The 27,590-nt window shown below is 40.7% G+C and overlaps 1 protein-coding gene across 1 annotated transcript in view; it reads left to right on the top strand.

Annotated features, from left to right (window-relative positions):
* PRDM2 (PR/SET domain 2) overlaps window positions 1–27,590 on the top strand; it is a 118,362-nt gene that overhangs the window by 31,052 nt on the left and 59,720 nt on the right. The window contains exons 5-6 of the mRNA XM_082648628.1: window positions 11,728–11,880; window positions 18,083–18,209. Coding sequence (XP_082504754.1) covers window positions 11,728–11,880; window positions 18,083–18,209 — 280 coding nt within the window. The remainder of the gene's footprint in view (window positions 1–11,727; window positions 11,881–18,082; window positions 18,210–27,590) is intronic.

Here is a 27,590-nt window from a genome sequence, read left to right as displayed (position 1 = left end):
GTATTTTGAAAGTGCTTGGCTGTCCTCAACAATAAATGTCAGATCTACTTTTTATTTGCCTTGTTCAGGACTTTGCAGCCAGGACTTTGGTCTGCCACTTTACAGGCTTGCAGACAGATACCATAAAAGACACTCCAAGGTGGCCGCAAATACAGCGTTGTTAGGGTCTTCTCCATATTTTAGAAGCTAATCTCTGTGTTGCTGGAACATTCAGAGTTGGACATATTTAGCACATGGTATATTTATATAGTGCTTTGGACTTTTAGAAAGGCTTTCATTCTGTTCATTTCACGTTCTCACAACAGTCCTAGAAGAGAGGGAGTGTTCGCACACTCCGTACTCAGGGAAGCCATCCAGAGCAGAGGGAGCAACTTCTCCTTGTGGGGCCCACGTGTTGCGAGTGTTGTCAGTGCAGAACCAGAACCCACATCTCCTGCCTGGCAGTGCGGCAGTTAAAAATGTTTCATTGGCTTGCCTGGGTTCACATCCCGCCTTTGTAACTTTGGGCAGGGCACTTAACCTCCGGGCCCTAAAACCCTCAATTTAAAAGTGGGGAGAATAAAAAATAATCTCATTAAGAAAGCTGTAAAGATAAAATATCTTGTTATTGTTTCCCGGAGAGTTGCATGTGAATTCAGCATTTCTGTTGAACTTAATTCAGATCAGGTGCCCACGGGAAGCTCCTCATGTTCTTGTAGAACTCAATGGTGTGACTCCTTTTTAAAGCAAGTGAAATTTTTTGATGGTAAGGAAAAGCATTTCTTTCAGATTGTCTTAGATTGAATCACATCTGTTTCATATGTAAACATATAAAAGTCTAAAAATAAGATGTGCCTAGGAAATGTCCGGACACTTTCCATCAAGAAGTTCGGTGGCATTTGTCCGTTGGAGGTGTGTTGCTATTTTTCTCAGTGCTACGAACAGTGTTTGTTGCCTTGAAAATTCTGACGGTTTCTCTAAGTAATTTTGAGAGCTTCTTTGAATCCCTTATAATAAATCTAGTGACAGTTAACCCAAGGGGACTTAGGAAATGACCATTTACCAAGGGAGTGATTACTTTGTGTTATTTCACAACTTTTGAGTGAAAAGAGTGCTGTATTTGTAGAAAAACTGCCCAACCAAAAAAAAAAATTACTCAAGATAATGCCTGAACACTTAAAATTGTCTTGACCACAAAATTATCTTCCAAAATAAACAGCATTTGTAATTTTAGAAGTTTCCCAAGTGAAACCAACAAATATGCTCTACCAGGTTAGCATTAATCCTAGTTAGGATATGTCAGGGAACCAGGAAATGCTTACTCTAGTTCTGTGTGTATCTAAGGTTGAACAAATGTCAGTAATAGTAAACCTAAGTTTATGGTACCTGTTTTACTCGACATAACAATTTGATATTGTTGGGCATATTGTATACATTATTAATAGTGCCTTTTGTAAATTAAGCTTCATTTGTATTGAAATTCATACAGAGTATGAATTCATAGTAGCTTGGTGAAAATTATAATGTGGAACCATTATGTATTAGAGATTCGATTTTTCCTGTAAACTTGTTAGCATCCCACTGTTAATTTAAGATGCTTCTACTTATATACTGCCACAGTTTGGGAATCCTTATGACGTTGCCAATTCTTGTTAGTCAGGTTTAAACATTTAGTTCTTATCAAGGCTGGCTTTTCCTCCCTGCAATTAAAAAAAAAAAAATCTGGCTGTCATTCAGATAGTTTCAACTCTGAGGTATATAGTCCGTGCAGAAACCTTTAAGGCTTTTGCTGTGTTAAAATAAAAGTAGATATATATGACATACACATGTGGAGGTATGTATTTGGCAAAGTATAGGAAGTGTAAATTATAATGTACATATTTCTTATAAAGAAGAAAATAAAAATCCAGGTAAAATTTAGTGTTTCCCCATTAACTTATTCCAACCTTGGTCTTATCTTCAGAGTTGCAACAGAACGCCCCCAATTAATGTAACAGAAACGGCTTATCATTAAAATCTCATCTTGGCATTTGTTCTTCCCATTAAAGCCCCTTAAGGCCAGTTTATCTTTTAGCAGCCTGGTCTTTTGCCTCAGCTAAAACTCCATTTTAAAGCTAATCTGAGAGAAAGTGTTAAATTGCTTTTCTTGAGCCCTTTATTATCTAACGCAGTCTCAAGTCCTCTAAGTTTTCACTGAAAGCATTCTATTAAATCAGAAATAACGAGAGAAACAGTAGAGTATCCTCAGGGTGAATGCACAAAACAGTCAGGTTCTGGAAAGAGGAGAGCACTCTTTGGTCAGTTCCTGGTGGGGAATTGCTGGCAGGCTAAAGGCTGGACTTCATGTAATACTTCTCTCAACTACCCCCCTCCCCCCGAAAAAAACCAAAAAAACCAAAACGCGCACACACGCAGTGAGCAGTGTGCAGTATTCTAAAGCCACTTCTGGTAAAAGCCTTTCACACTCACTTCCGTGGGGCTAAAAGTGCTTCTGATGAACAGAACTTTTGAATTGTTTGCATGTTTTAATAAGTCCTTTTTAAAAAAAATTAGTCTTTATTTTTTAGAGAGTTTAAGGTTCATAGGAAAATTGAGCAGAAAGTACAAAGAGTTTTGAAATCTCCCCCATGAGCCCTATACACACAACTTCCTCACTATCCACATTTCTACCAGAGTGGGACATTTGTTACAATCGACACACCATTATCACCCAGAGTCCATGGTTTATGTTATGGTCCACTTTTGGTGTCTAATAAGTCCTTTTTAAATTATAAAGGTAATACATGCTCAACTGTAAAATAATATAAACAATACAGAAAACTATAAACAAGGAAGTAAAAATCACCAGTGAACATCATGGTGTGCATTCTTTTAGTTCTGCTTCTCTGTCCTGTTTTTTTTTTCTCTCACACACACTGGTACGTATACAAACACCATATATAGACATTTCATACAGTTGAGATCAAACAGTATATGTATGCAATTTTGTAACGTGCTTTTTTCTCTTAATATGTTATGGATGTGTCCATGTCAAATGCTTATCTACATCATTATTTCTTATATAGTACCTAGATTCCATTGTATCCTTCCACTGTTTAACCAGTGGACATTTAAGTAGCTTTAATCTTTTCACGATATTAACAATTCTTCGGGAGGGAAGGATTGGGAGTTTGGGATTAGCCGATGCTAGTATAGGATGGATAAACAACAAGGTCCTACTGTAAAGCGCAGGGAACTATATTCAATATCCTGTGATAAACCATAAGAGAAAAGAATATGAAAAAATACATAGATATGTATAACTGAATCACTTTGCCGTACAGCAGAAAACACAGCATTGTAAATCAACTATACTTCAATAAAATTAAAAAAAACAAACAATTCTTCAAAGTATGAAACTCACTGTATATACATTTTTGTTCACTTGTCTGGTTATCTTCTTAAGATAAATTCCTAGAAGTGTAATTGTTAAGTCAAAAGTTATGTACATTTTAATTTTTGGTAAATTTTCCTAACAGGCCTCCAAACGGATTGTACTAATTTACATAGCTACCAAGAGTAAATATTCCTTCCTATTCTTTTTTTGTTTTTTGGCCGTGCCAGACGGCATGTGGGATTTTAGTTCCCCGACCAGGGATTGAACCTGTGCCCCCTTCAGTGGAAGCGTGGAGTCCTAACCACTGGACTCCCGGGGAAGTCCCTTCCTAGCTCTTTAAAACCAGTACTGTTAATGTTTTTAATAGTTTCTTCCCCCCATTCTTATAGATGAAAACTGATAGTTCACTGCTTCCATTTGCATGTTATTCATTTAGGCAACAAATTTTGAGTCGGGTGGATGGAGGGAAGAAGTAGAATTGCATTTCAGCTAAAATTGATAGAGAAATTATTTCTCTATAATGAGAAGACTTTAATTTTTTCAGAAGTGAAAACAAACTTTTTATCATTCACATTGTTATGATCAGATATTAACAAGTACATTTCATAATCTTTGCTATCTCAACTCTTCTAATTTCAAATTATTTCTAATTTAAAAATGGAGGCAAGAAGATATGAGACTAGAGAAGTCAACCAGCTGATTCTACAGAACCTTTTTTCAGAAAGTACCACTCAGCTCTTACTGCTCCTTTCCAGCCTCTAAACCATGCCTAGTATGCTAGCAAAAGACCTAGATCACTAGGGAAATCCAACCTGCCACCTGTTTTTTTACAGTCCGAGAGCTAAGAATGGATTTTACGTTTTTAAGTAATTTTAAACAAAGATCAAATGTTTTGTGACATATGAAAATTATATGAAACTTAAACTTCAGTTCATTAATAAAGTTTTGTTGGAACTCAACATTCATTTGTTTACATATTACCTGTGGCTGCTTTTGCCCTGCAGTGGCCAAGTTGAGCAGTTGTGACAGAGACCATATGGCTTGTAAAACTGAAAATATTTTCTGGCCCTTTACAGAAAGTTTGCTGAGCCCTGGTCTCTGTGTGTGAAAAAGAGAAGCAGTGGGAGTGAGGTCATGTCTGGGGTCTTAGGTTTACTGTGAAGCTGTGTGGTTAATAGGAGTGCAAAGATTTGGAACTTGGTACTTAAAAGTGGGCTAGCCATAGATTTCATTGTCATAGAAACTGCTATACCAATCATATTCTTTCAGGAACTTCAGGAGGGTGAGGACGTTGAAGTGCAGAGAATTAAGCGACCTTTTTGAATGAGTTAACTTGTGCTTAGATTGGCAGCTTGGTATGGTGCAAGAAAAAAATTGTCTTTGAGACTTTATTTACTTATTTAACCCCTCTTTGTGAATAAGCTCTTGCCACGTGCTGGGCACTTTCCTCAATTCTGGAGCGCTGAGCTTGGCATATAACATTTGTGGTATTGTATAGACTACTGACAATACCCCATGGGGATTTTTGTTTGTGGAATAAAAGAATACTAGAAACACCCTAAATCTTTCCACAGATGAGAAATCTGAGATGAGTGCAGGTGACCTGCTTAATGTCTGAAACGGTCGGTTTTGGAGTTAGGTCTAGAGCCCAGATTTCTCGGTTGCCTATTCAGTGCTCTTCCCACCAACAGAACCTAGAGATTATTACTCTTTTTTGTGTTGTGGACCCTTTTGAAAATCTCCCCGGAAAATATACAAATGCACATATATACACAACATTTTTTGTGTGATTTCTAGGGTTATATGGAATTTTTAAACATCTGTCATCCAGAGTTAGAATTTCTAATTTAACAATGAGTTATTTCATTCATGCTATGGAGGTTGATTGGGGGCCTACTTTGAACCTGTCAACATTTATTGAGCATCTGTTGTTGTGCGGGTTTCCAGAAATATTTATGTGGTCGTAGGTATGAAACTTACTCAGAGTAGTTTCAAATGAGGGTCAAGGGTCAGGCAGTGTGGGGTTTTGGTAATGATGGCTCTGGGACTGGGCTTTGCAGGTTTGAGAGGCCCAGCTGTTTAGTTTTCAAATTTGTATTTTAGAATCACCTATAGGTTGGCTTATGGTAGTAAAATGTGCTACCACCTATTAGATTTTTTATTTCCCTTATTCTAGAATCTTCAGAATATTTCAGATACAGTGATGCCTTTGAATACCTCTTAAAAGAAGCCCTGGTTTTCTAAAGCAATCTGAAGGGTGAAGTGGTTGATACCAAAGATCCATTTTTGTCTATAGCCCTTGGAAAGTTACTTCTGTAGGGTGGTGTCTTATGGTCCTTAACAAGCCCTCTGGGCGTCTAATTCTGGAGCTCAAAAACAAATGGAATGTGAACAGACCAAGAAGGTGTAGTGTTTCCTAGGTAGCAGTGTTAATACAATTCTTTATAACTTATAAAGACATAATTTTTATTAAATGTTTTCCTTGAAATGCTTATTCCAAAAGGTTATCCTTTTTTTTTTTTCCTTTATCCTTACTTTTAAATGAGGATAACAAGCTCCTCATAGATTTGTTTGGCTACAAATGAGATCATATATATGAAAATACTTGACATGGATGACTCTGGCTAAGTAAATATTAGTTGAACCTGAACATCAAAGAGAAACTCTTGAATGATCATGTAGAGGATAAAGACACTTTTTTAAAAAAAATGGTTGCATATTTAAAGATTACTGATCTTTATTTTTTGCTTAGAATTTCATTCTCTTCTAATGTTAGAGTATGGGCTGTAATTTGAACCAAGAAGTTAGAGTACTGTGTGGGGGGAAGTCCTGGAATTGACTTCTGAATGCACACTGAGTTATTTACTTATGGAAATGCATTGGGAGGTAAATGCCATGCAAGTTGGGCTAGTGGAGATGTGAACCTCCTGTCTCCCCTTTACTCCTTTTGTCAGTCTAAACACATGGAAATATAATTAGATGTTGTCTGTCTTCCAGGGACAGACAGGGAAAGTGGAAAATGATCATAATGTTGGAAATTCAACAAGCTAGATCCCCAGAGAAAAGAGAGGAAAAGGGACCTCAGACAATATGACAAACCAGCGCCACTGGAATGGAGCTTGGACCTCCAGGAGAGGTTTCTGTGTCCATCAACAGTGTGTTAGAGCTCTAGGCTACATACAGGTGGAGGGGCAAGTCCAGAGAACAGCCAGCGGAAGGCTTTATTTCTGTAGACTCTTAACTGTGGCGGGACCGGTTTGGATGAGTAAAACACTTACCTCAGAGTGAGGAGGTGCTCTGCCTTAATTCCTGGGAGTGATTTCTGTCAAAGAAGGTTGGTTACTGCAAGTTGAGAGTGGGTAAGGACCTCAGGCAAACAGTTGAGGGTTGGAATGATGATACATTCATGTTAATTGAATGAGGATTTTTTTTTTAATTTGCAAATTTGAATTAATGCATGTATATTATAACAAGTAAATGATCAGTTAAAACCCTCACCCCCAACCCATGAGGTAATAATAACTATGTTTAACAGTTTGGTTCTTTACAGACCTTTCTCTGTCTGTCATGAGGGTATAATTTTGAATGTGCTTTTAAATTGGAGTGTGTGCTAAAATGTGAATTTAGATTATTTTTAGGGCTTTTGAAATGATTAGATTAAATTGAATTGAAATTGGGTGGTGTGAAAATTACATTCTGTTTGACAGTGAGTTAATACCTAGTCTTTGTTTAGTGGTAGGGGCGGAAAGGAGGTTAGGCCTGGATGACCCAGGGGAGGTTAAGGATGGGAGGAGGGGGTTGGAAAGAGAGAAAAATAGAAATGGAGCAGTAAATGCGGGAACCAGGTTTGAATCCTGGCTGTGACTCTCAGTGACTTCAGAGTTCTAGTAAAATTATCATCTTTCCCTAGTGTCCTCATGTGTAAAAGGGACTTAATAATATTTCATAGGGATCTTGTAAAGGTTAAATAAAATAACACGTAGAGCATCTAGCCCAGTGCTTGGCATAGAGGTGCTTCCCTTCCTTCAATTCTTTCTCTCCAAATAGGGAATTTCCATTTGAAAGTTAACTTGTAAAATTTTTTTTATAATAGTACATAATCAGGTACCCTTGCTTTGTTAAAAGGGACTGTTTATAGAGGAAAAATTATTGATTATATGGAAGTATTTCTCCTTGGGATCAAGTCAGCTGAGTATTTCTTAGTCATTATCAAGATTTGGAAATAGACTTGTTATGTATCATTGTTGAGTTTGAGCTGGGCTGGGAGTTTTACCTGCCTTTGCATTGTCTCTGCCCGAAAGGAAGGGATTCTAATTCTCCCTGTCTTTCCACTACCCGAGCCTCGTGGTGTTATGGTACATGTGCAGTCTAGTACTTTGTACTTACATTAAGCAAAATTCTGTCACATTTTAAAAGATAGGTTCTTTGTGTCAGTCACTGAAGTTAATTCTGATTGGAAACCAAAGTTTGACCAACTGAGGTAGGAATTGTATGAAAACACATTTTCATCCCAGTTCCTAATTACAAGGTTTGACTCTCAATAAAAGTGAGAAAGCTACATATATATTTTTAAAAATAAATTTGTTTATTTATATATTTATTTTTGGCTGTATTGGGTCTTCATTTCTGTACGAGGGCTTTCTCTAGTTGTGGCAAGCGGGGGCCACTCTTCATTGTGATGCGCGGGCCTCTCACTGTCACGGCCTCTCTTGTTGGGGAGCACAGGCTCCAGACGTGCAGGCTCAGTAGTTGTGGCTCATGGGCCCAGTTGCTCCGCGGCATGTGGGATCTTCCCAGACCATGGCTCGAACCCGTGTCCCCTGCATCGGCAGGCAGACTCTCAACCACTGCGCCACCGGGGAAGCCCAAAGCTACATATTTTTTAAAAACTTTGTATGTGTGATGATGATGATGGGAAGAGGATGGGGGGTGTGAGCCTAGCATTCAGCAGGCATTCAGCTGCCTTCCTTCAGACTTGGGTTTTCATTCATTCTCCCCACCCTCTTCCCCTTTTTTACTTAGAGATTATACTAAATCAGTGGAGGAAAGGTAGAAAATTCACGTGAGCAGAAGAAAATAAAAATTATGAATAAATCCCACTTCTCCGAGAAAACCATTATTAGCATAGTCACGTATTTAAGTTTCAGATTATTTTTCTCTTCATATATTAATATGTTTAAAACAAAAATGGTATCATCTAAGCCATACTTTATATAAATGGCTTTATTCAGTCATCAGTGTATTATGACTTTTATACTGATATTTCCACAACTTCTGGTTATCTTTGTTTTCTCCTAATTATAGAGATAATGTGTATTTACTGAAAAAATTCTTAAGGAATACAAAGATAACAGAAGATACAGGTTTCCACGTGAGTCAGTCATTCACACACAGTATTTGTTAAGGTCTGCTTAGTATTCCACTGTATGCCTGGATTGTCATACTGAACTAATCTGTGGTGGTCTCCATTTAGCAATGAATTAGAAACAGTCTGTAGTAAACCACGCTGCTGTGAACATCTTCGTACATACATCATGGTGTGATTGCCCAGTCATCTCATGAGAATAAATTCCTACAAGTGTATATGCTGGTTAAAGTGTGTGTACATTTTAAAGTTCTTTGGTCAGTATTTCTTAATTCCATCCAGAAAAAATTAAACCAGTTTATTCTCTGATTAGCGTTTTGGGGGAATGTCTGCTTTCTAATGCTGTTTTTTGGGGGGTTTTTTTCCCTTTAAAAAACAATTTTTACCAGTTTGACAGGTAAAAACATTACTTAATTTGGAGTTATTTTTGATTATTAGGTAAATTTAATTTTTTTTCTGTGAGGTTTTGGCCATGCGTATTCCTTTGTGAATTACTTGTTTGCACGTTGTAAAAAAATTGAATTGTTCATCTTTTTATATAAAACTAAGTATTTTAGTTTAAGCATGACTTAGTAGATGCCTTAGGCTCTTTTGTAACAAAACGAGCTGTACATAAATACTTCACTCAAGTGGAACACCTTGCTCTTTGCAAAGGTCTTCATTGACCTGGGAGCCAGGAAATGTCGGCACAGCCTTATTATTATTCTCCAGTTGGCCTATAGACTCTTGATGCCTCTCTCCAGCTGCCTTTAACTGTGTGGGATTTTCCAGCACCATCTCTGCGTTTGTCTGTAGCTGTGTCAATATATGCGTGGGGAGTGAGTGGGACTCTGCTGTCTATGGTAATAAATCCAAACAAGACTTCTTATTCCTAAGTTAATAAAAAGTAACTAATATGGACTGTTAAAAGACCAACTGACTACTCCATTTTCCTTATTTTATCATGCTGGCAAACAGGGCAAAAATATCTCTTAAACATTTTAATGTAAAGTAGCTTAAGTTATTTTGGTGTGTAAAGTTTAAATTTTGTATTGTGATTCTGTGTCTTCCTAACATACCACGTGGGGCTGCACTTTCTCTTTGTTTTAAAGGGAGAGGAGCGTGTCAGGCATGCTCGCATGTGTACAGGCTGAGGGTGAGTGTGACAGTGAGTTTGAAAAGGAGTGAAGTGTAACATGGATAACCTCTTATTAGAATGGTGCAGTTAGGTGTTTTAGTAAACAACCAGTTTTTGAATAAACTCACTGTGGGTGCTTACGGGCTAGTGAAAATATTGACACTTCGTGGTGACTAAATAGAGTAACCACAAAGCACTTTCTAGCATGGCACCTGTCACATAGTAGGTGCTCATTAAATGATGACAGTTATACGTTCGTATATCATTTCATTAATTTCATAGTTATTTATTGAGAGCCTACTCTCTACTGGTCAGGGTGTTGGAGGTACTGCAGTGAATGAAAAGACTGAAATGTCTTCTCATGGAGCTAATACTCTGGTGTGGGGAGATAGTCACTAAATAAGTAAGTAAGTAGATGATCCCACACTTTAAAAGAGCACAAGTACCATGAAGAAAAATAAATCGGGGAGATGACTGGAGGTGCTGATGGGAAGCGAAGGATTCACAGCTTTAGCTAGGGTGGTCGAGGAAGGCACTGTTACGTAGAGGTCAAGCAGAGCTGGGATTAAGCCCATCTTTACTACTGATTAAGTGAGTGACTTTGGGAAAGGTATTTAATCTTTGATCCTTAATTTCCACGTTACAAAAAGGGATAATAATGAACCTGATGCATAAGGTTAAATGAGATAATACAGAAAGCATGTAGCGGTATGTCAGATATCTAACTCGCAGCAGGAAGAAAGTGTTGTTCGTGGCTAGGAAGGTGGGCACTGCCCTGGCAGTCACAGGCTGGGAGACACAGGCCTGCCCAGAGGAGCCGAGAGTGGGGGCTTTGTTCCTGCAGGAAAGCTGCCGCAAACAACAGTGTTTAATGTGGGCAGGAGAGAAAAGAAGAAATGAGTGGCGGGAGTCTTGGCTGTGTATGTGTAGGGAAAACACAGAAGCATCAAGATTCTCTCCTTTCTTCCAAAAGCGAAAGTAAAAGACTCATTCCTTTTGCTTTGTTTTTGACAGGACTGTCACCAATTGATTCTGCAGTTCTATTTCAGTGCCTAATCAAGTGTTTTACAGTCTAATTTTGGGGAAGTAAAATCTAGATAAATGGATGTATGTATATACAAAGAAAGTTAACAATAGCTGCTCAGTAGATTGTCTTTAAGATGAAGGACTGAATGCTGGAAGCATCTGGCAGGAGGAATTCACTGAGAGAGGATGATCAGGGGAAGCTTCTTTCAAGAGTAGAGTTGATCTGACTCCTCAAAGAGGGGTCGGGTTTTTGGTCTTGTTTCGGAAGGACACCGATATTCCCTGCTCTGGATAGAGAAGGTTTTAAGGTCAGCGGAGTTTGCAAAAGCATCATACCCTGTCACCCACGTGGAGGTTCACACCGCATGTTCACTTACTGAAGTTTCTGTCAGCCCTGCAGTAAAGGCAGTAAAGGCACCTGCTGAGCTGTGAGCCCCAGCAGGACTGGGCCTCCACACTCTGACTTGCAGAGCAGCCCAGAAAGCTCAGGGCATCCGGGTGCTGTGGAGCACCGCTGCGGGCTCACTCTTCCTCTGTTACCCTGAAGGGAGTAGAGCTGTCACTTGTCTTTGTGTACGTATTTGCGAAGCATTTGGAGATCATCAAGTGCATTTCCTTATAGCACTTGAAGTTTAGGAGAAAAAAATTACACCCAAATAGAAAAATAACTAATGAGGATTATACAATTTTGGATCTCAGTTTTCATCTTTATTTTCCTTTTTTCTGTTGCTTATTTATTTTGTTTCCGTGAAATGCTTTTATAGAGTATTTGCGTATAATGAGCAAGAACTGTCTTAGAATTTGAAAATGGAAACCTTTAAATGATATTTTATTTTAACAAAATGTGTTTTTCCCCCTCCCAAGGTCTATTACCCAAATTTGGGGTGGATGTGCATTGATGCCACCGATCCAGAGAAGGGGAACTGGCTGCGCTATGTGAATTGGGCTTGCTCGGGAGAAGAGCAAAATTTATTTCCACTGGAAATCAACAGGGCCATTTACTATAAAACTTTAAAGGTAAGAGTGTTAGAATTAGCCTGCCGGTAGTTACTCGGCATGCGTTTCTGCAAACGCTGTCCTCAGTCGTGACCGTCGGGAGTGAATTTGAAGACCTTGAAAGGGTTCTATTTGAAAGTGGTTCATCAAAACAGTGAAAGGTCTGTGGTTTAAATATGCAGTTGCCACTGCTTCGTGTGAGGAAGGGCACTAAAGCAGGAAGATCGTGTTGAGTAATTACGTACGGCGTCTTTATAGGTACTGATGAGTTAAGCATGTGGCAGCTGCTTCCCTCCTCTTAAGATACAGATGCATTGGGCACTGTCTGACTGGCCAGTTTATCTAACTGTAAGAAACTCTCAATAGCTCTGGTGGTTCTGTGTTAACTGAAAACACATTCTTAGTCTTCAGTATAGTGTAGCTTTGGATTAGCTTTTCTTTTCCCTAAATTTTATTCAGAATGGAAATTACACAGAACATGTTTCTTACTTCTGCCAAATTTTTATCTGGAGACATTAATTGTTGAGGAAAATCAACAAGTAATGTAAAGAAGAGGAAAGTCATGTTTTAGAGTTTGTGGTGAGGTCAGAGGTCACTGAGTACATTCAGGGAAGTTAGAATTAGGAAGCGTTGTTATACCTGCAACAAGCAAGCCCACATCTGTCTCCCTCGTTTTCATGTTCTCCTGGAAGGCAAATCTGCACTCATCCTGCAGGGAAATGTTCTCTCAGGCAGAGTCTTGAGGCTCTAAAGATAGATGATTGTTGCTTTTTGCTTTTTGGAATAGGTATGTTTGCCAAAGTTGCTGTAAGGCAGATTTTTCCTTATTCACTTACTTCCATTAAAAATGTCATAGACTGGGGGACAGTCCATGAAAAAAATTATCTCCATGTAGGTGAAAACTCTTGATGAACAAACATTTAAGATGATGGTCAGCTTTGTAGCATGCTGAGTTTTGCCTGTGTGTAGCACTAGGACTTTTGGAAGTTAGCTTACAGCTGTTTAACTTTCCTTTGTATTTTTCCCTGTCATCTTTAGGCAGTTGGATTGCCCTTTACCTCATATAAACCCACGTCCTTGCTTTCAATTCCTGTAGGAAATATTTTTTTTTGTGGTACTTCTTCATTTAAAACTTCTATAACCTTCTTCCTGCTGGATTGTAATAGCATGATTTTCTGGTAGGCATTACTGTACAATTTTGTTACACTGGAGTTGGAAATTGGATTCAAAATTTGATTCAATAATTCATTCTGTTCTCAAATTAATTTAAAGTGAGAGTTACATCTGGTTGAATCAGTGAGGCAGAATTCTGGTGGAGATGAAGTACCAGCGAGGGGATGCATATGAGACAACTGAGGGAGTAGGAATGAGGTTCCAGGGCAGAGGAAGCCCAGGGAGATACTGGGGCACTTGGCAGTTCTTTCATCAGACCTCAAGTTATGATGTGTTCATCTCTGATAGCAAAGCCGAGAACCATTGAGAAGCAAGAGAGAATAGTGTTTGGGAGTGAACTCTGGAGCCAGACCCCTGGATTAAATCCTGGCTTGCTGTGTGACCCAAGGCAAGTCATTGTGATTTTACTAGCTGTGTAAATTTAGGCAAGTCACTTTCCTGTGCCTCAGTTTCCTTATTTGTAAGATACAGATAATTATAGTGTCGACCTCATATGGTTATCATGGGTGATTGTGGGTAGATTTCTAGCACCTAATAAGTGCTGCATAAATGATAGCTGTTATTTTTGACAAGGCAGTGTAGTGTCATGGTTAGGACTGGGGACTCTGGAGCAGACTGCCTTGTGAGCAAATTTTGGCTTCGAGATGTGTGACCATGAGAAGTTACTTACACCCTCTGTCTTAGTTTTCTCATCTGTAAAAATGGAGGTAATAGTAAAAATTAATAATACAGTTGTGAAAATTAAACAAACCAATATGTGTAAGATTCTGTGAAGAGTTCCTAGTCTAACCTAAGTACTCAAAGTGTTAACTAGCTATACTACTACTGTTATTTTTACCTTTCTTTGTTGGAAGTAACATAGCTCTGATCTTTGCAGACCTCCCCCAATCCTGACCTTTGATGTTTGCTCAAGTATGCATAAGGCCTTTCAGATTCCTTACTTGTGATTATATTCTTCTAGATTAAGTTTTCTGTGGGTTAGGTTTTGTAAATAAATTACATGTGATGTTCTGTATCACCTTCTCACCTGTAATCTAGGTAATCACCTGGTTTTGTTTGTAATATGATTAAAAACTGTTTTAAATTCCTGAAGGTTAATTGTTAGCTTGCTCTCCATTCATTCATCTATTTATTAGTTCAGCAAATAGTGAGTGTCTACTATGTACCAGGTATTCTCCTATAGTAGTGAACAGAACAGACAAGGTCTCTGGTCTCATGGAGCTTCCATTTTATGGGGGAGGTGGCAGATAATAAACAAGTGAACAAGTAAACAAAATAATTTCAGATAGTGATAAGTGCACTGAAGACAATAAAATGTGATAGATTGTCTAGGTAGGGGGAGGGCTGCTGTAGCTCTGGTAGGTCAGGGAAGACAAGACATGGGGACACCTCTTCCCTTCCCCCACTGGCATGGGAAGGAGCCAGCCACTCGAAGATCTCTGCTGGCAGAGCAGTTCAGGAAGCAAAGGTATTGAAGTGGGAATAAGCTAGATTTTGGGGGGTTTTTTGTTTGTTTCTTTTTTTTTTTTAAAGGAATAGAACAAAGGCTGGTTTGGGTAGAGCAAGGAGAGGCGGTGAATGGGGCTGGTAAGGTGGGCAGGGGCCAGATCGGGGGGCCTACTGGCCTGTAGGGAAACATATGAGTTTTAGTCTTCAGTTCACCCATTTGAGAATTGAAGCTGTCTGACGCGTGACTTTTAAAAGATCATGCTGGGGGATAGATGGTAGGTGGGTAAGCGTGGAGTGCTTTGTGTGTTCTCATAATTCTGGAGTATTCCTCTTAATTTGACCTAGTGTCAGGAATATTTGTGGCAACCCTTGCCTGTACCTAATTGGTCTGGTAAAATTTCAGGTTTATATTTACTGATATTTAGAGAAGAGAGTGTGCTTCATTCTATAAGCCTGTCAGAACCCAAAGGAAGAGTTTAAAGTCTTCCTGTTGTTGTTTTTTGTTAAATATCAAAATATATTTAAAAAAAGGTTGTTTGGACTTTTGACTTTATTTTTTTAAATGTGGGTTTGTATTTCCTGTGTTTAAGGACATAAATTTTCTTTTCTTCTGAAATTTGACTTACAAAATCTTAAATGCGCTAAGCAGTGCAGAAGAAAAAACTACAGTACAGAAGAAGCAAGCAATCGTTCATTTTAAAAGATGTATTATTTTCCTCTTCTTCATAAAGCCCTGTTATTTGTGTAGCTGTTTTAATAGAAAGTTGGGAAGTACATAGCTCAATAATGTCATGATCATCTCAGTTGCTAACAATTTTGAAGGTTGTTCAGTAGCTAACAAATCAGGTTGCTCTTAATCTAGCTATTCAGTTCATTAACAACCATTTAGAAATTGTATATTAGATTTGAGGTAAAAACAGATACTGGGGTGTTTTGTGGTTTTTGCAAGAACAAAATCGGACCCTCCTAAGTAGAGAGTCTGTGCTGATATTTAACTTCACCCAGTTGCTAGTACAGTTAGTCCTCTGAACAAGGTTGGAGTGGCATGAATGTAGATGCTTAGGCTGAGTCGGGGATCAATCTCGAAGATGTCCAGTAGGTTCTTCTAGCCAGTGTTTTGGTTATGCTGTTTGGTTTAGGAAGAAATGGGGAATATATTTTCCCTCACTCCTTTTCATGTTCTTTTTTTTTTTTTTTTTTTTTTTGCGGTATGCGGGCCTCTCACTGTTGTGGCCTCTCCCGTGGCGGAGCACAGGCTCCGGATGCGCAGGCTCAGCGGCCATGGCTCACGGGCCCAGCCGCTCCGTGGCATGTGGGATCTTCCCGGACCGGGGCACGAACCCGTGTCCTCTGCATTGGCAGACGGACTCTCAACCACTGTGCCACCAGGGAAGCCCCATGTTCTTTTTAACTTTTGTTTTATTTAAGATTTTACATATCTCTGCGGACCCTAATCATTTCAAGTATTATATGATAACACCATTTCATAAATATGTGACTTGTAACAAAAACATAGAGAAGAAGCATACTATATATACATTTGGAGCTAGAAATAGTTTACTTAAATAAAGAAGCTCATTCCTTCAACAAAAACAGGTTAGCTCATAAGAGTGCCAAAAGGCATCTGTAATGGCTATTTTAACTCATTAAGATTTTATACATTAGATTAAGTTTTTTTGTTTTAGGTGTAACTGATTCAAGAAGGGAAATAATACATTGGTTTAAAGATTTAAAAAATGGCAGGTTTTAGCCATCCTTGGAGGAACAAAGGAAACAGTGGCTTGTTCTTTTATCTTAAAGAATTTAGAATATTTTAAAATTTGGACTATATAAACATTGAGTTCTGCAGAGAATGAAACAAAATAATATTTACTTTCAAAGACTTTATCTAGACTAGAAGGTACGTTGAAGTGACTATGTTGTTTCTAAATGGACATCTTAGATGGAATTCCTCCTGCCCCTGAAACAAGGGTATCCTCTTCCATAACTGTAGTGCAGTGATCAAAATCAAGAAGCTCACACTGGCACAGTGTTTTATAAGCTAATCTATACTTTATTCAAATTTTGTCAGTTCCAATCATGTCCTTTTAGGCAAAGAAAACTCCATTGAATTCAGTTGTGATGTCCCATCAGTCTCCTTAGTTTGTATAGCACCTCAGTCTTTGTCTTTTATAACATTTCAGTTTTGAGAGAATTGATCAGTAATTTTTGTAGAATGTCCCACAGTTTGGCCTTCTCTTAAGTTTTATCTTGATTGAATTACATTTATGCATTTTCAGCAGAAGTGATGCTTCACTTCATCTCCAGAAGTGATGCTGTGTTCTTTTCTGTGCATCATATCAGGAGGCATATGATGTTGACTTGTCTTATAAAGGTACTGTTTTTCTCTTTGTCATTAATAAATGTTTTATGGGGAGATATTTCGAGACCATGCAAATATTTTGTTATTCCTCAAACTTTAATCTACTAGTTTTAGCATCCATTGGTGATTCTTGCCTGAATCAATTATTAATCTGTGATGATTGTCTAGTTGTGATTTTCTAATTCCATTATTTCTTTTTCATTGATTAGTTGGGATCTACTATAGGAAGAGCTCTCCTTATTTATTTACCTGTCCGTTCATTCATTCATTTCTTCATTCATTCATATCAGTATGGACTCATGGATTTTTATTTTATTCACTGGGTTTTAGGTGGAATTTTACTTGTGTTCATACTCTTGGAACTTTTTGAACAGATGAGTCATTGTGAGAGAAACCAATAAGCCATTTCCTTCAGTGTTACTTAGGAGTGTAATCTTTCCACTCAGTATATTTTTTCTTCACGATCTTGTTCTCTAGGTATAATCAGCATGGTGGTGGTGTACATGACTGTTAAGAATTCATGTTTTAGGAGCATGACACGTGAGGTATTTTTAGGCATTTCTTTCTAAATTTAAAAGTTGTCTTGTAGACTCGAGGTGTAGTACAGAGGGCAAGGCAGTGAATTCTCCAAGGACCGGAGCAGGTTGGCAGCAGCGCAGAGACAATACACTGCCAGGACAGGACGCTCGGGTCCTCAGCACCGCCTCTTCTTTTAGCATTTCCGTGATATAATTAGCGGTGCATTATAAATGTGCACCGGCATGTAGGTCTTATCGTGCTTAACTTGCTCTTGGACTCTGAAACCTGTTCTGATAATTAGCTTTCATCACGTCTTCCAAACTGCCAGGGTGTTTTAAATTATGCTTTAATTTTCTCATCAGCTTAGGTTTCGTGGACATTGTGGTTCCGTGGCATATTTTTCCTTCTGCGTGGTTAGTTGTGAGGCTTCCAACAGTAAGATTCCGGAACATATGGCAGTTTTAAGTTTAAAGCGATCCTATCAGATCCCGACATCCACCGGACGGACTCCGGGGAGGAGGCGGCCGGGAAGTGAGGTCCTCCCTCCAGCAGAGGGTCCCTTCCCGCGTCGTCCGGCCCGCGGCCGCCGAGGCGGAGGAGCTCTTCCTGCCGGGCTGGCCTCGGGCGGCCCGGCTGGGAGCGCCGCCCGCCTGCCCCGCCCCGCCCCGCCAACAACCTTCGCTCTGATTGGCCCGGCGCCTGTCTCTTCTCTCCCCGCAGCCAATCGCGCCGGGCGAGGAGCTCCTGGTCTGGTACAATGGGGAAGACAACCCCGAGATAGCAGCTGCGATTGAGGAAGAGCGAGCCAGCGCCCGGAGCAAGCGGAGCTCCCCGAAAAGCAGGAAAGGTAGGAGCCCGCTGCCGCCCCTGCTCCCCGCGGCTGCCCGGCCCGGGCCGAATCGGGGCTCGGGCAGCACCCGCAGCTCACAGTGACCTTTTCCGGACCCGGTGCCAAGCCTCCCCCGCGCCCCCCCCCCCGCCCGGTGCAGTTCCCCCCCTCCCCCCCGGCGCTGCTGAATCACGGCGCCGGACGCCGCGCTCGAGCTCTTTTCTAACTTGGGGTGGAGGAGCCGGGCGCGGAAAAGTGAGTGGACGCGCACCGCGAGGGGGGCCCGAGGCCAGTTGTCACTTCCCTTGTCCACAGCGCAGGTCTCTGGACTTGCGGGTGGGAGCGGCGGTCGGTCTCTCCAGAGCCGTACACTGCACGCCCGGTATATTCTTAGTTTTTTGTGCTGTTCGCCAGCAACGCGTCATAAAATGTGTTCCGAGAGTGACATTTCCAGCTCCGCAGATTCGGCGGCCTCGTGTCCATCCGCCCGGACTGTGCGGGAGGGCCGGACGCGCTGCGGCCGATGCACTGGCCTCCCGGGGCAGGGAGAGCCGGCCGGGCCGTACACTGCCGCTACGCCCGGGCCGGGCCCTGCCATCCGGCCGCCCCACTCCTCCCTGGGCCGGGCCCTGGGCCACTCCACGCCACTCAAGACTGCGCTGCACACGATTGCAACACTCGCGGCTGGCGAAGGTTTCAGCGCAGACCTTTTTGAAATTAGGCCATTAACAAAATGGAAGTTGAACGGTGTGCTGTTACTTTTGACTCAACTCCAACAGTTTTATTTTGTTTAATAATGTTTTCAAACAAAAGGTGAAGTGTAGTCACACTTACAGAAGGCAGGGGATAATTTCTGGGAGGAAGATAGTTTGGTTGGATATATCATATTTCCAGCTGGCATTCTCCACGTTGTTTGTTTGTTTTGTTTTTTTTCTTTTAATGAAGAATTTCAATATTAATCAGTGAATCTTTCGTAGAGCCCTGTTTGACTATATGCCAAGGCGAGGGGTATGGTAGTTTCTTACTAATATAAATCTCCTTTTTTTTTTTTTTTTTTTTGCCCGCCCTAAGTCTTAAATAAATGTTTGTAGCCATCTGAACTTGAGTCCAGCCTTTACTTAGAACACTGCAAAGTGAATTGTGGCAGTCATACTGTAAAGAAAATCATAATGTAAACTTGACTTTGGAAAAATGTAAAAGTAACATTTAAAAATGTAGGCGAGAAGTTAAAAAAGTCTATTCTGACTTTTCCATTACATATTCTTTGTATTTTACGGTATAATCAATAACCCATCCAAGGGAGTTTGTTAGGCCTTTTACTGAATACATGTTCGCTGTTTATCTAACTCGATTTCGTCAGTTTTAGGTCATTAAATGCTTTGATCATGAATCAGATGATCAGGGTCTAGAAAATTGCCAGGTGTTTTTTGTTTGTTTGCTTTTGTTGTTGTTTACTGTTTTGAGGTTTGAGATTTCTGTTGCTGTTAGGCTTAGCGCATAATTGTTTGCAAACTCTTCACATAATTCAAATTGTTCCTTTATTTAGTGTTCACTTTGTGTATAACTAATGTCACCAGCCTTTCTAGGTAAGCTGTGATTTGCAGGGGCCGGAGTTTGGAGGGCAGCGAATCTTTACTCTGTTACTAAGCATAACTAACTCATGTAAATTTAAATATAGTCATAGGTTAATAGGTTAATAGCAACTTCATCCTAATGCTTTTCTCTGTTCAGCATACTTTGCTGTGCATGTTTAGAACATTTCATAGATTTTTATTTATTCCTTAATTTTGTTTTTTTATTTGAATGTGGGGGAAAAAACTGAAAATAAGTTTTATTAGTGGTACATGAACTTACACATCTTCATTTTTATACCTGCCCATATTGCTGGGTTTTTGCATTGAGTTAAGTAGTTCATATTTCTTATTATCCTGTTATTTATAACTACTCCGAGCTGTGTATAACCGACTGAATCTTAAGTTTTAGTTAAAATACTTATGTGAGGCTGCCTCTCGGAACTTAACAGTCTGTTTTGAATAGCTTACTGGTAAGGAGCTGTGTTTGCTCTTTATGATCTAAAGTTTAAATAGTCAAACCTTTTTTGTTTTTAAATTAAGTACTCTGTGAAAGCTAATTTATAGCTTACAAAGACCTGAAATGGAGAACTTTTTATGTTAACTTGGTTCTATTTAGGTCTTATGTGTGACCTCAGACATTTAAATACCTTTTCAGGCAGTGATGTCAGAGAATAAATCAACATAAATTTCATTCAGTAGCAATATTAACTTAGTATTTCTGAAAGCCAGATGTTGAAGACATGCAGCTGACAGGTAGATTGACAGTGGACCTAACTTCATTTTGGTTAGGAGGCAGGCAGAGAGAAACAAAGGGCTGAATTCTTCATAGTTCTGGGCCTCTGATCCTTTGCATGACAGCTGCTGTGCCTACAGCTGTGCATTGCATGTGGTGCCTTTCAGAATTCATCAGATCGCTGGTGGATCATGTGGCGTGTTCTGGGCAGTGGAAAGCCCTGATTCCTTTGCATACAATGTGGCCCCTCCTCTTCTCTCTCCCTCTCTGTCTCTGTCTCTCTGCCTCTGTCTGTCTCTCAGTCATTCATTGAACTAATGTTTGTTAAGCCCCTGCCATGTGCCAGGCGCTCTGCTAGGTCGTACAGGACAATGGTGAGCAAAAAAGCAGCAGTAACTTTTCTCCTGGCGCCTGTAGTCTAGTGGGGGAGACAAACATTAAATCAGTAAGTTACTGATCGGGGCCTAGATGGTTGGCATGGAACAGGCCCTCAATAAATAATTTGTTGATTGGCAAACAAAGACTCATGCAAACCTGCAATGAAGGAAGAGAACACAGTGCTGTGAGAACACAGTTCATATTGTCTCTGACCAGGGAGCGTGCGGTTTTGCCAGTGGCCAAAGGTGTTCATATGTTAGGCATTTTGAACTAGAATTCTGGATTCTCACCTTTGTAATTCAGCCTAACTTCTTACATGTCTGAGCAGCCCCTGTAATGAGATTGAGCGTGAGAAGTTCCTTGGATGGGACAGATTAAACTTTCCAGGTGGAGAGGAAGGGAGGGTTTTCAGTGTTGGGTTTTCAATATTTCACTGAAATATTCGTATTTAATCCACGGGAAGATTGTGATCTGAACATAGAAAGGCCAAATTTAGAAGTATTTATTGTCTTGATTTCTGTTGAATTTGTTTGTTAGCAGTAAATGACTGTTGGCAAATGTTCTTTTAAAATATAGACTATAATAGAATGTTGTTGCCCTGCTCTCTTTTGGCTACATAAGAACCTTACCCAGAGTTCTTTTTACTCTAAAGCAGCAGCAGTGTCTTGATGCACATGGGCTTAGTGGAAGGAATGAAAAACGTGGGACTCTCGGGCTTTTACCAGGTGTATGGCTGGGCAAATCATGTCACTTTTAATGGGGGTGCAGTTTCCATATCCTTAAAAGTAGGTGTCATACATGGAATGGTCCTTGTGCTGTATACCCAACCTCACTGGGTTGCTGTCAAGAGCAGGAGAGATAATAATAAGGAACATCTCTGTGCAGCATGTGGGTCCGTGGTACCTGTAAGTGCCACTGACAGAATGTGGCTGATGGTTGGCTACCTATGTGATTCTTGCAGAGGAGCTACTGAGCTTGTGAGTCAGTTAATCAGTCAGTATTTATGGAGCACTTGTATTAGCGCTAAGGAAGCAGTGGGTCCTCCCTCTCCCTTCCCGTGGCGGGGCCTCACCGTAGGCTGCTTCTCTCTTACTTTAGGCCTACTTCTAACCTGTTGACTTTCCTGTCTATAGCAAATTAGAAGGAGGAAATTAGAAGAGTTATTTGTAGCAGCAAGTAGTTTTATAGCTAATAGCCAGACAGTTAAGAAGACAAAGTTTGTAACAAAAACAGTAACGAGCTATAAAGAGCACAGTGCCGTGAGATCCCTTAACAGGTTCACATAATCTTTTCTAAAAGCTGTAAATAGTCCCTGAGATCAACTAGTTTTTAGTATTTATCTAAGGTGACTTTTAGTCACCACAGAACAGTTAAATTATAACCAGTTTAAAAAGGAAATAGTTCATGTTTCCATAATTAAAATTGTTCACATAAAAAACCTGGAGATATCCACCACCCATCCCCTCGCCTTGTTATTTAACAAGTATATTCTGTGTCAGACACTATGTTAGGTGTTGGAAGCTACAGCAGAGAACTAACATAACCCAGGTCCCTGCTTTCATGGAATTTACATTCTGGAGAATGAGGGGACAACCAACCAACAGATGAACAAGACAAATCTTATAATGTTAATAAAGTGTGTGTGTGTTGCAGGTGGTTACGTATGGTGTGACTGTGGACGGGTAGCCAGGGATAGCCTTTCAGAGGCTGTGACTTGACTGACACAGGGGTGGGCCCTGTCAAGTTCTCGGGGCTGAGAGCTCCAGGAAGAAGGACCGGATTGGGTGTTCTTTTAGCAGTGTTGGTTATTTATTGCTGGGGTGGTGTATAGGGAGAGCCACCTAGAACCCCACGAGTCTTTCTGTTTGAAACTCAGTTGTGCAAATGGACATACTGGCCCCTTTCCCACCAGCACTGCACTCATTGGCAGGATTGGTAGGGGAGATTAGAGAGATGAGTAAAACATCCGGGGAGGAGTTTATCGTCTGTTTTATTGCAGCTCAGTGTGGGTCAGGTTTACTAGGTGTTCTAGTTGATGTGTGTACAGGCTCTAGAATAGGGAAGGGGTTGGCAGGAGCCCTCTGGGAGAGGAGGTGATGCTACTTTGTTGTCGAAAAGCAGAGCACAGTGGGGAGGATGCCTGTGAAGAACATTGAGGAGGGGAAGAAAGAAAGATTTGGGGAAGGAAACTCACGGGGACATGAGAGGTCACAGGACATTGCTGGACAACAAGTAGAAACAGAGATGCGGCAAGAGGCTCTGATGGAGACGTGGAGCCTTGTGGGCTGTGTGGCGCTGCAGCCAGACGGAGCAGTGAGCCCTGAGTAGTGCTGAGTGGTACTGAGCAGTCTCGTGGGCATTCCCATTTAGCCTCTGCTTCTGCGTGGTTTGTACCAGCTCCAGATGAGGAAATGGACACGTAGCAAGGGTGGATAACTTGTCCAAGCTCTGTCTGCCAATGAGTGTCAAGAGTCAGAGCTTGAGCCCAGGTTTTGCATGCCTTTTCTTCTTCATAATACTCTGCTTTCTGTCTACTTTTGCCTGTGGTGGACAACAGCAGAAGTGATAGCACTGGTTCCATTTAAAGTTAACATTAGAGAATACATTTAACAAAAGCGAACAGGTGGGCTTCAGTGGAGTTTGATGTCTTGACCTTCCCCAGTAGCCGACAGCTCTTTTCGAGGTTCCTTGGCCAAAGCTGAAGAGTGGAGGCCTGGCTGGATGACAGAGGCCTAGCCATGGTGCCTGAGGATGATTGCAGATGGGCCCTGAGCTTTCTGGGTGCCTGGTGGGCAGGTCCTGTGCCCACTTACAGGGCGCTCATCCCTAGTTCTTGTTGGCAAGTGTTGGAGCAGGGCTTGGGGCAGTTGCAGGTGGCTACGATCCTGTGGAGATAGGGCCCCAGCGTTAGATGTTACATGGCTTGTGAGCTTGTCGCCTTGGGCCCAAGTGAGCAGTGTCCTAGTCGGTCCCCAGTGGAGCTCTCGCTGCCACTAGTTTAGTGATGCCTTTGCTGAACATTGGGTGACCTGTCTCTGAGGGTTTCCTGCCTGGTTGATCCTGCTGTTTTTCTGGTCTGTTTTTAAAAGCTTAGTGCAGCTTTAATGTTTTTGCAACAGTAAGAATCTAGGAATTTTTTTGATTTCTAATTCTACTTCTACTGCTACTGAATTGCTCTAAATTTAGGTAAATAAGTTGGTTGATTTTTTTTTTTTTTTTTTTCTGTACACGGGCCTCTCACTGCTGTGGCCTCTCCCGTTGCGGAGCGCAGGCTCCGGACGCGCAGGCTCAGCGGCCATGGCTCACGGGCCCAGCCGCTCCGCGGCACGTGGGATCTTCCCGGACCGGGGCACGAAGCCGTGTCCCCTGCATCGGCAGGCGGACTCTCAACCACTGCGCCACCAGGGAAGCCCGGTTGATATTTTTGTGCCTTTGATTCTTGCTGTATATAACCTTGTTCATAGGGAAATTTATGGATTAACTACAGGTTTTCAAAGCATTTTGCAGAGTTTCAACTGTATTTTAGTGGATGAATTTGCAAAATTCTTAATATATACCATAATGGAGTGTGTGAGGAAATACGCTGTGCTCTAAGGCTGTTACCCTGGTCCTGCCCATGTGGAAACTGGAAGGTGAGACTTGCCTCATACAGAAAAGGAGGGTTAGTTATTAAGTTTCCTAAAAGGTAAAAGGACCTTGAATGTAGGGAGTTCAAAATTGTTGATTTTTAAAAATCCAATTGTAATTTGAAAGTAAAAAAAAAAATTTGCTGTGCTTTGCCTAGATAAAAATACTGGGTTCTTTTTCTACATTATGAATTCATTACTGTTTTTAAAACTTATCGAGTTTTTCCTTTTCTTAGACAGTTTTACATTTCTGTTTACAGAGCTGTTACAGTATTGGGTTGGCCAAAAAGTTCGTTGGGTTTTTGCCGTAAGATGGCTCTAGTAAGTGCTTAGTTGTCTTTAACTTCACTTGAAACGGTTTTGTTAGATTGCATTGTGACAGCTGTCATTATCAGCATGCATTTAAAACGAATCTTATCAAAATTGGTGATTCCCCCCCCCCCACCCCCGTACGTGCGGGCCTCTCACTGTTGTGGCCTCTCCCATTGCGGAGCACAGGCTCTGGACGCCGGACACGCAGGCTCAGTGGCCATGGCTCACGGGCCCAGCCGCTCCGTGGCATGTGGGATCTTCCCGGACCGGGGCACGAACCCGTGTCCCCTGCATCAGCAGGCGGACTCTCAACCTCTGCGCCACCAGGGAAGCCCAAAATTGGTGAATTTCTGTGTAGCCATTTTAATATTGAAGATGGAAGAAAAACGGCAACATTTTCGGCGTATTATGCTTTATTATTTCAAGAAAGGTAAAAAAAGCAGCCTAAATGCAAAAAAACCCCAAAAGATTCGTGCAGTGTATGGAGAAGGTGCTGTGACTGATCAGATGTGTCAAAGGTGGTTTGTGGAGTTTTGTGCTGGAGATTTCGTGTTGGACGATGCTCCACGGTCACTAGACCAGTTGAAGTTGATAGCGATCAAATCAAAACATTAATTGAGAAGAATCAATGTTATACCATGTGAGAAATAGCCGACATACTGAAAATATCCAAATCAAGCGCTGAAAATCATTGGCACCATCTTGGTTATGTTAATCACTTTGATGTTCGGGTTCCATGTAAGTTAAGCGAAAAAACCTTCTTGATTGTATTTCTGCGTGTGATTCCCTACTAAAACATAACGAAAACGTTGCATTTTTAAAACAAATTGTGACTGGCAGTGAAAAGTGGATACTGTACCATAATGTGGAACGGAAGAGATTGTGGGGCAAGTGAAATGCACCACCACCAACCGCACCAAAGGCCAGTCTTCATCCAAAGAAGTTTTTGTATATGGTGGGATTGGAAGGGAGTTCTGTATTATGAGCTCCTTCTGGAAAGCCAAACGGGTAATTCCGGCAAGTACTGCTCCCAGTTAGACCAACTGAAAGCAGCACTTGGCAAAAAGCATCCAGAATTAGTCAACAGAAAATGCATAATCTCCCATCAGGATAATGCAATGCGTCTTTCTTTTGATGACCAGAGAAAAAAGCTTGGCTGGGAAGTTCTGATTTCTCTGTCATATTCACCAGACATTGCACCTTCGGATTTCCATTTATTTTGGTCTTTACAAAATTCTCTTAATGGAAAAAATTTTCTTTTCCCTAGAAAACTCTAAAAGGCACCTGGAACAGTTATTTGCTCAAAAAGATAAAAAGTTTTGGGAAGTTGGAATTATGAAGTTGCCTGAAAAATGGCAGAGGGTAGTGGAACAGAACAGTGAATACGTTGCTCAATAAAGTTCTTGGTGAAAATGAAAAATGTGTCTTTTATTTTTACTCAAAAACCGAAGGAACTTTTTGGCCAACCCAATACATGAACTTCCATGTTCACAGTAGAACTACAGAGAGGAGAGTGTATATACTTTTACATTTGAAGTTGCCTCTGAAGAACTGAGGAATTGGATAAATACCCCAAGGATACCTTCAAGCTGGTTAAAAATTAATAGACATTTCCTAACCGTTAAAGGTTGTGTGGGGAACTGGGAGTTGCAGCTTCAGACAGGCTCACACGGTGCTCCTGTTGGCATTCATGTTATCTGCTCATACTCTGCGTGCCGCCAAGGACAGTTGCTTTTATTAATGTTAATAGCTTGGTCGACATAGTTTAGGAAGTTGAATGACGTGGAGAAGCAGGAGTTATTTGAAAACATTACTGTTGTTTCTCAAAGTGAAGAAGATAAATGTGGAAAGCAACCGTTTTTCTTTATTACTGCTCAGATTAAACCAGTGTCAGACGTTACAAGAGTTCTTGGCTGAATTCATTCATTACAGTGTATTTTGATAGGGACACATCTCATGATTTGACACTTACACGCACATCATGTCGTCAAGTGATGAACCGCTTTCTGTTGATGGTGACAATGACAGCAGTTACTCGTTTCTTTAGCACGTCTGTCTTGTGCCTAGCGCTGTGCTTGGTGCTCCGTGTACATCATTGCTAATCCTCCCAATAGCCCTGCAAAGTAGGGAATCATTTTCCTCCTGTGTGGATGAGGTCACTGATGTTTGAGGGGTTCCATGGTTTGCCCAGGTTCGCCCAGCTACTAAATTGTTCAGCTCCGCCTTGCCTAAATCTAGTTTTTGTTTATAATGTTTCTAAGCAGGACACTTACACTGAATAAGTAGCAGTGTTTTATAAGGCTTTGCTAATTAGCCAAGATGAATTTTCACTACTCACTTTAGAATTGCCCACTTTAATCCTAAATAATAAGGCAGTGTGATTAAGTGAAATCTTTGGTATTGGAAAGCTTAAGTTATGGTGAAAACTAATGCCTTGAGTTATTTTTGCTTTGGGGTTTATGGATTAAACAGATTTATTGTATTCCTTTGAGCACCTCAAACAGCTTTTAAAAAAAATAACAGATTAAATTTTTATCCCTTTCCAGCCCTTGTCTATTAAGTGTTTTGGTTTTTTTTAATGACATATTTGTTGGTTTGAGCTTCTTATAAATATTTCATTTCTCTTAAGTTGTGTATTATTTTTGAAATCCGTTTGGAAACCACAGGAACCGAGTGAGACATTGCCTTGGCCTAACTCCCTCAGCAGTGTGGATGGCAGAGGGATTGTGTCTAGGATTGTGGAATTCTTCCATTTTGTTTTATTGATGATTTCAAG

This window comes from Grampus griseus, assembly GCF_964374135.1.
Source record: "Grampus griseus genome assembly, chromosome: 1".
Lineage (NCBI taxonomy): Eukaryota > Metazoa > Chordata > Mammalia > Artiodactyla > Delphinidae > Grampus > Grampus griseus.
Note: the sequence above shows the minus strand (reverse complement) of the source record. Positions and strands in the feature narration are given on the sequence as shown.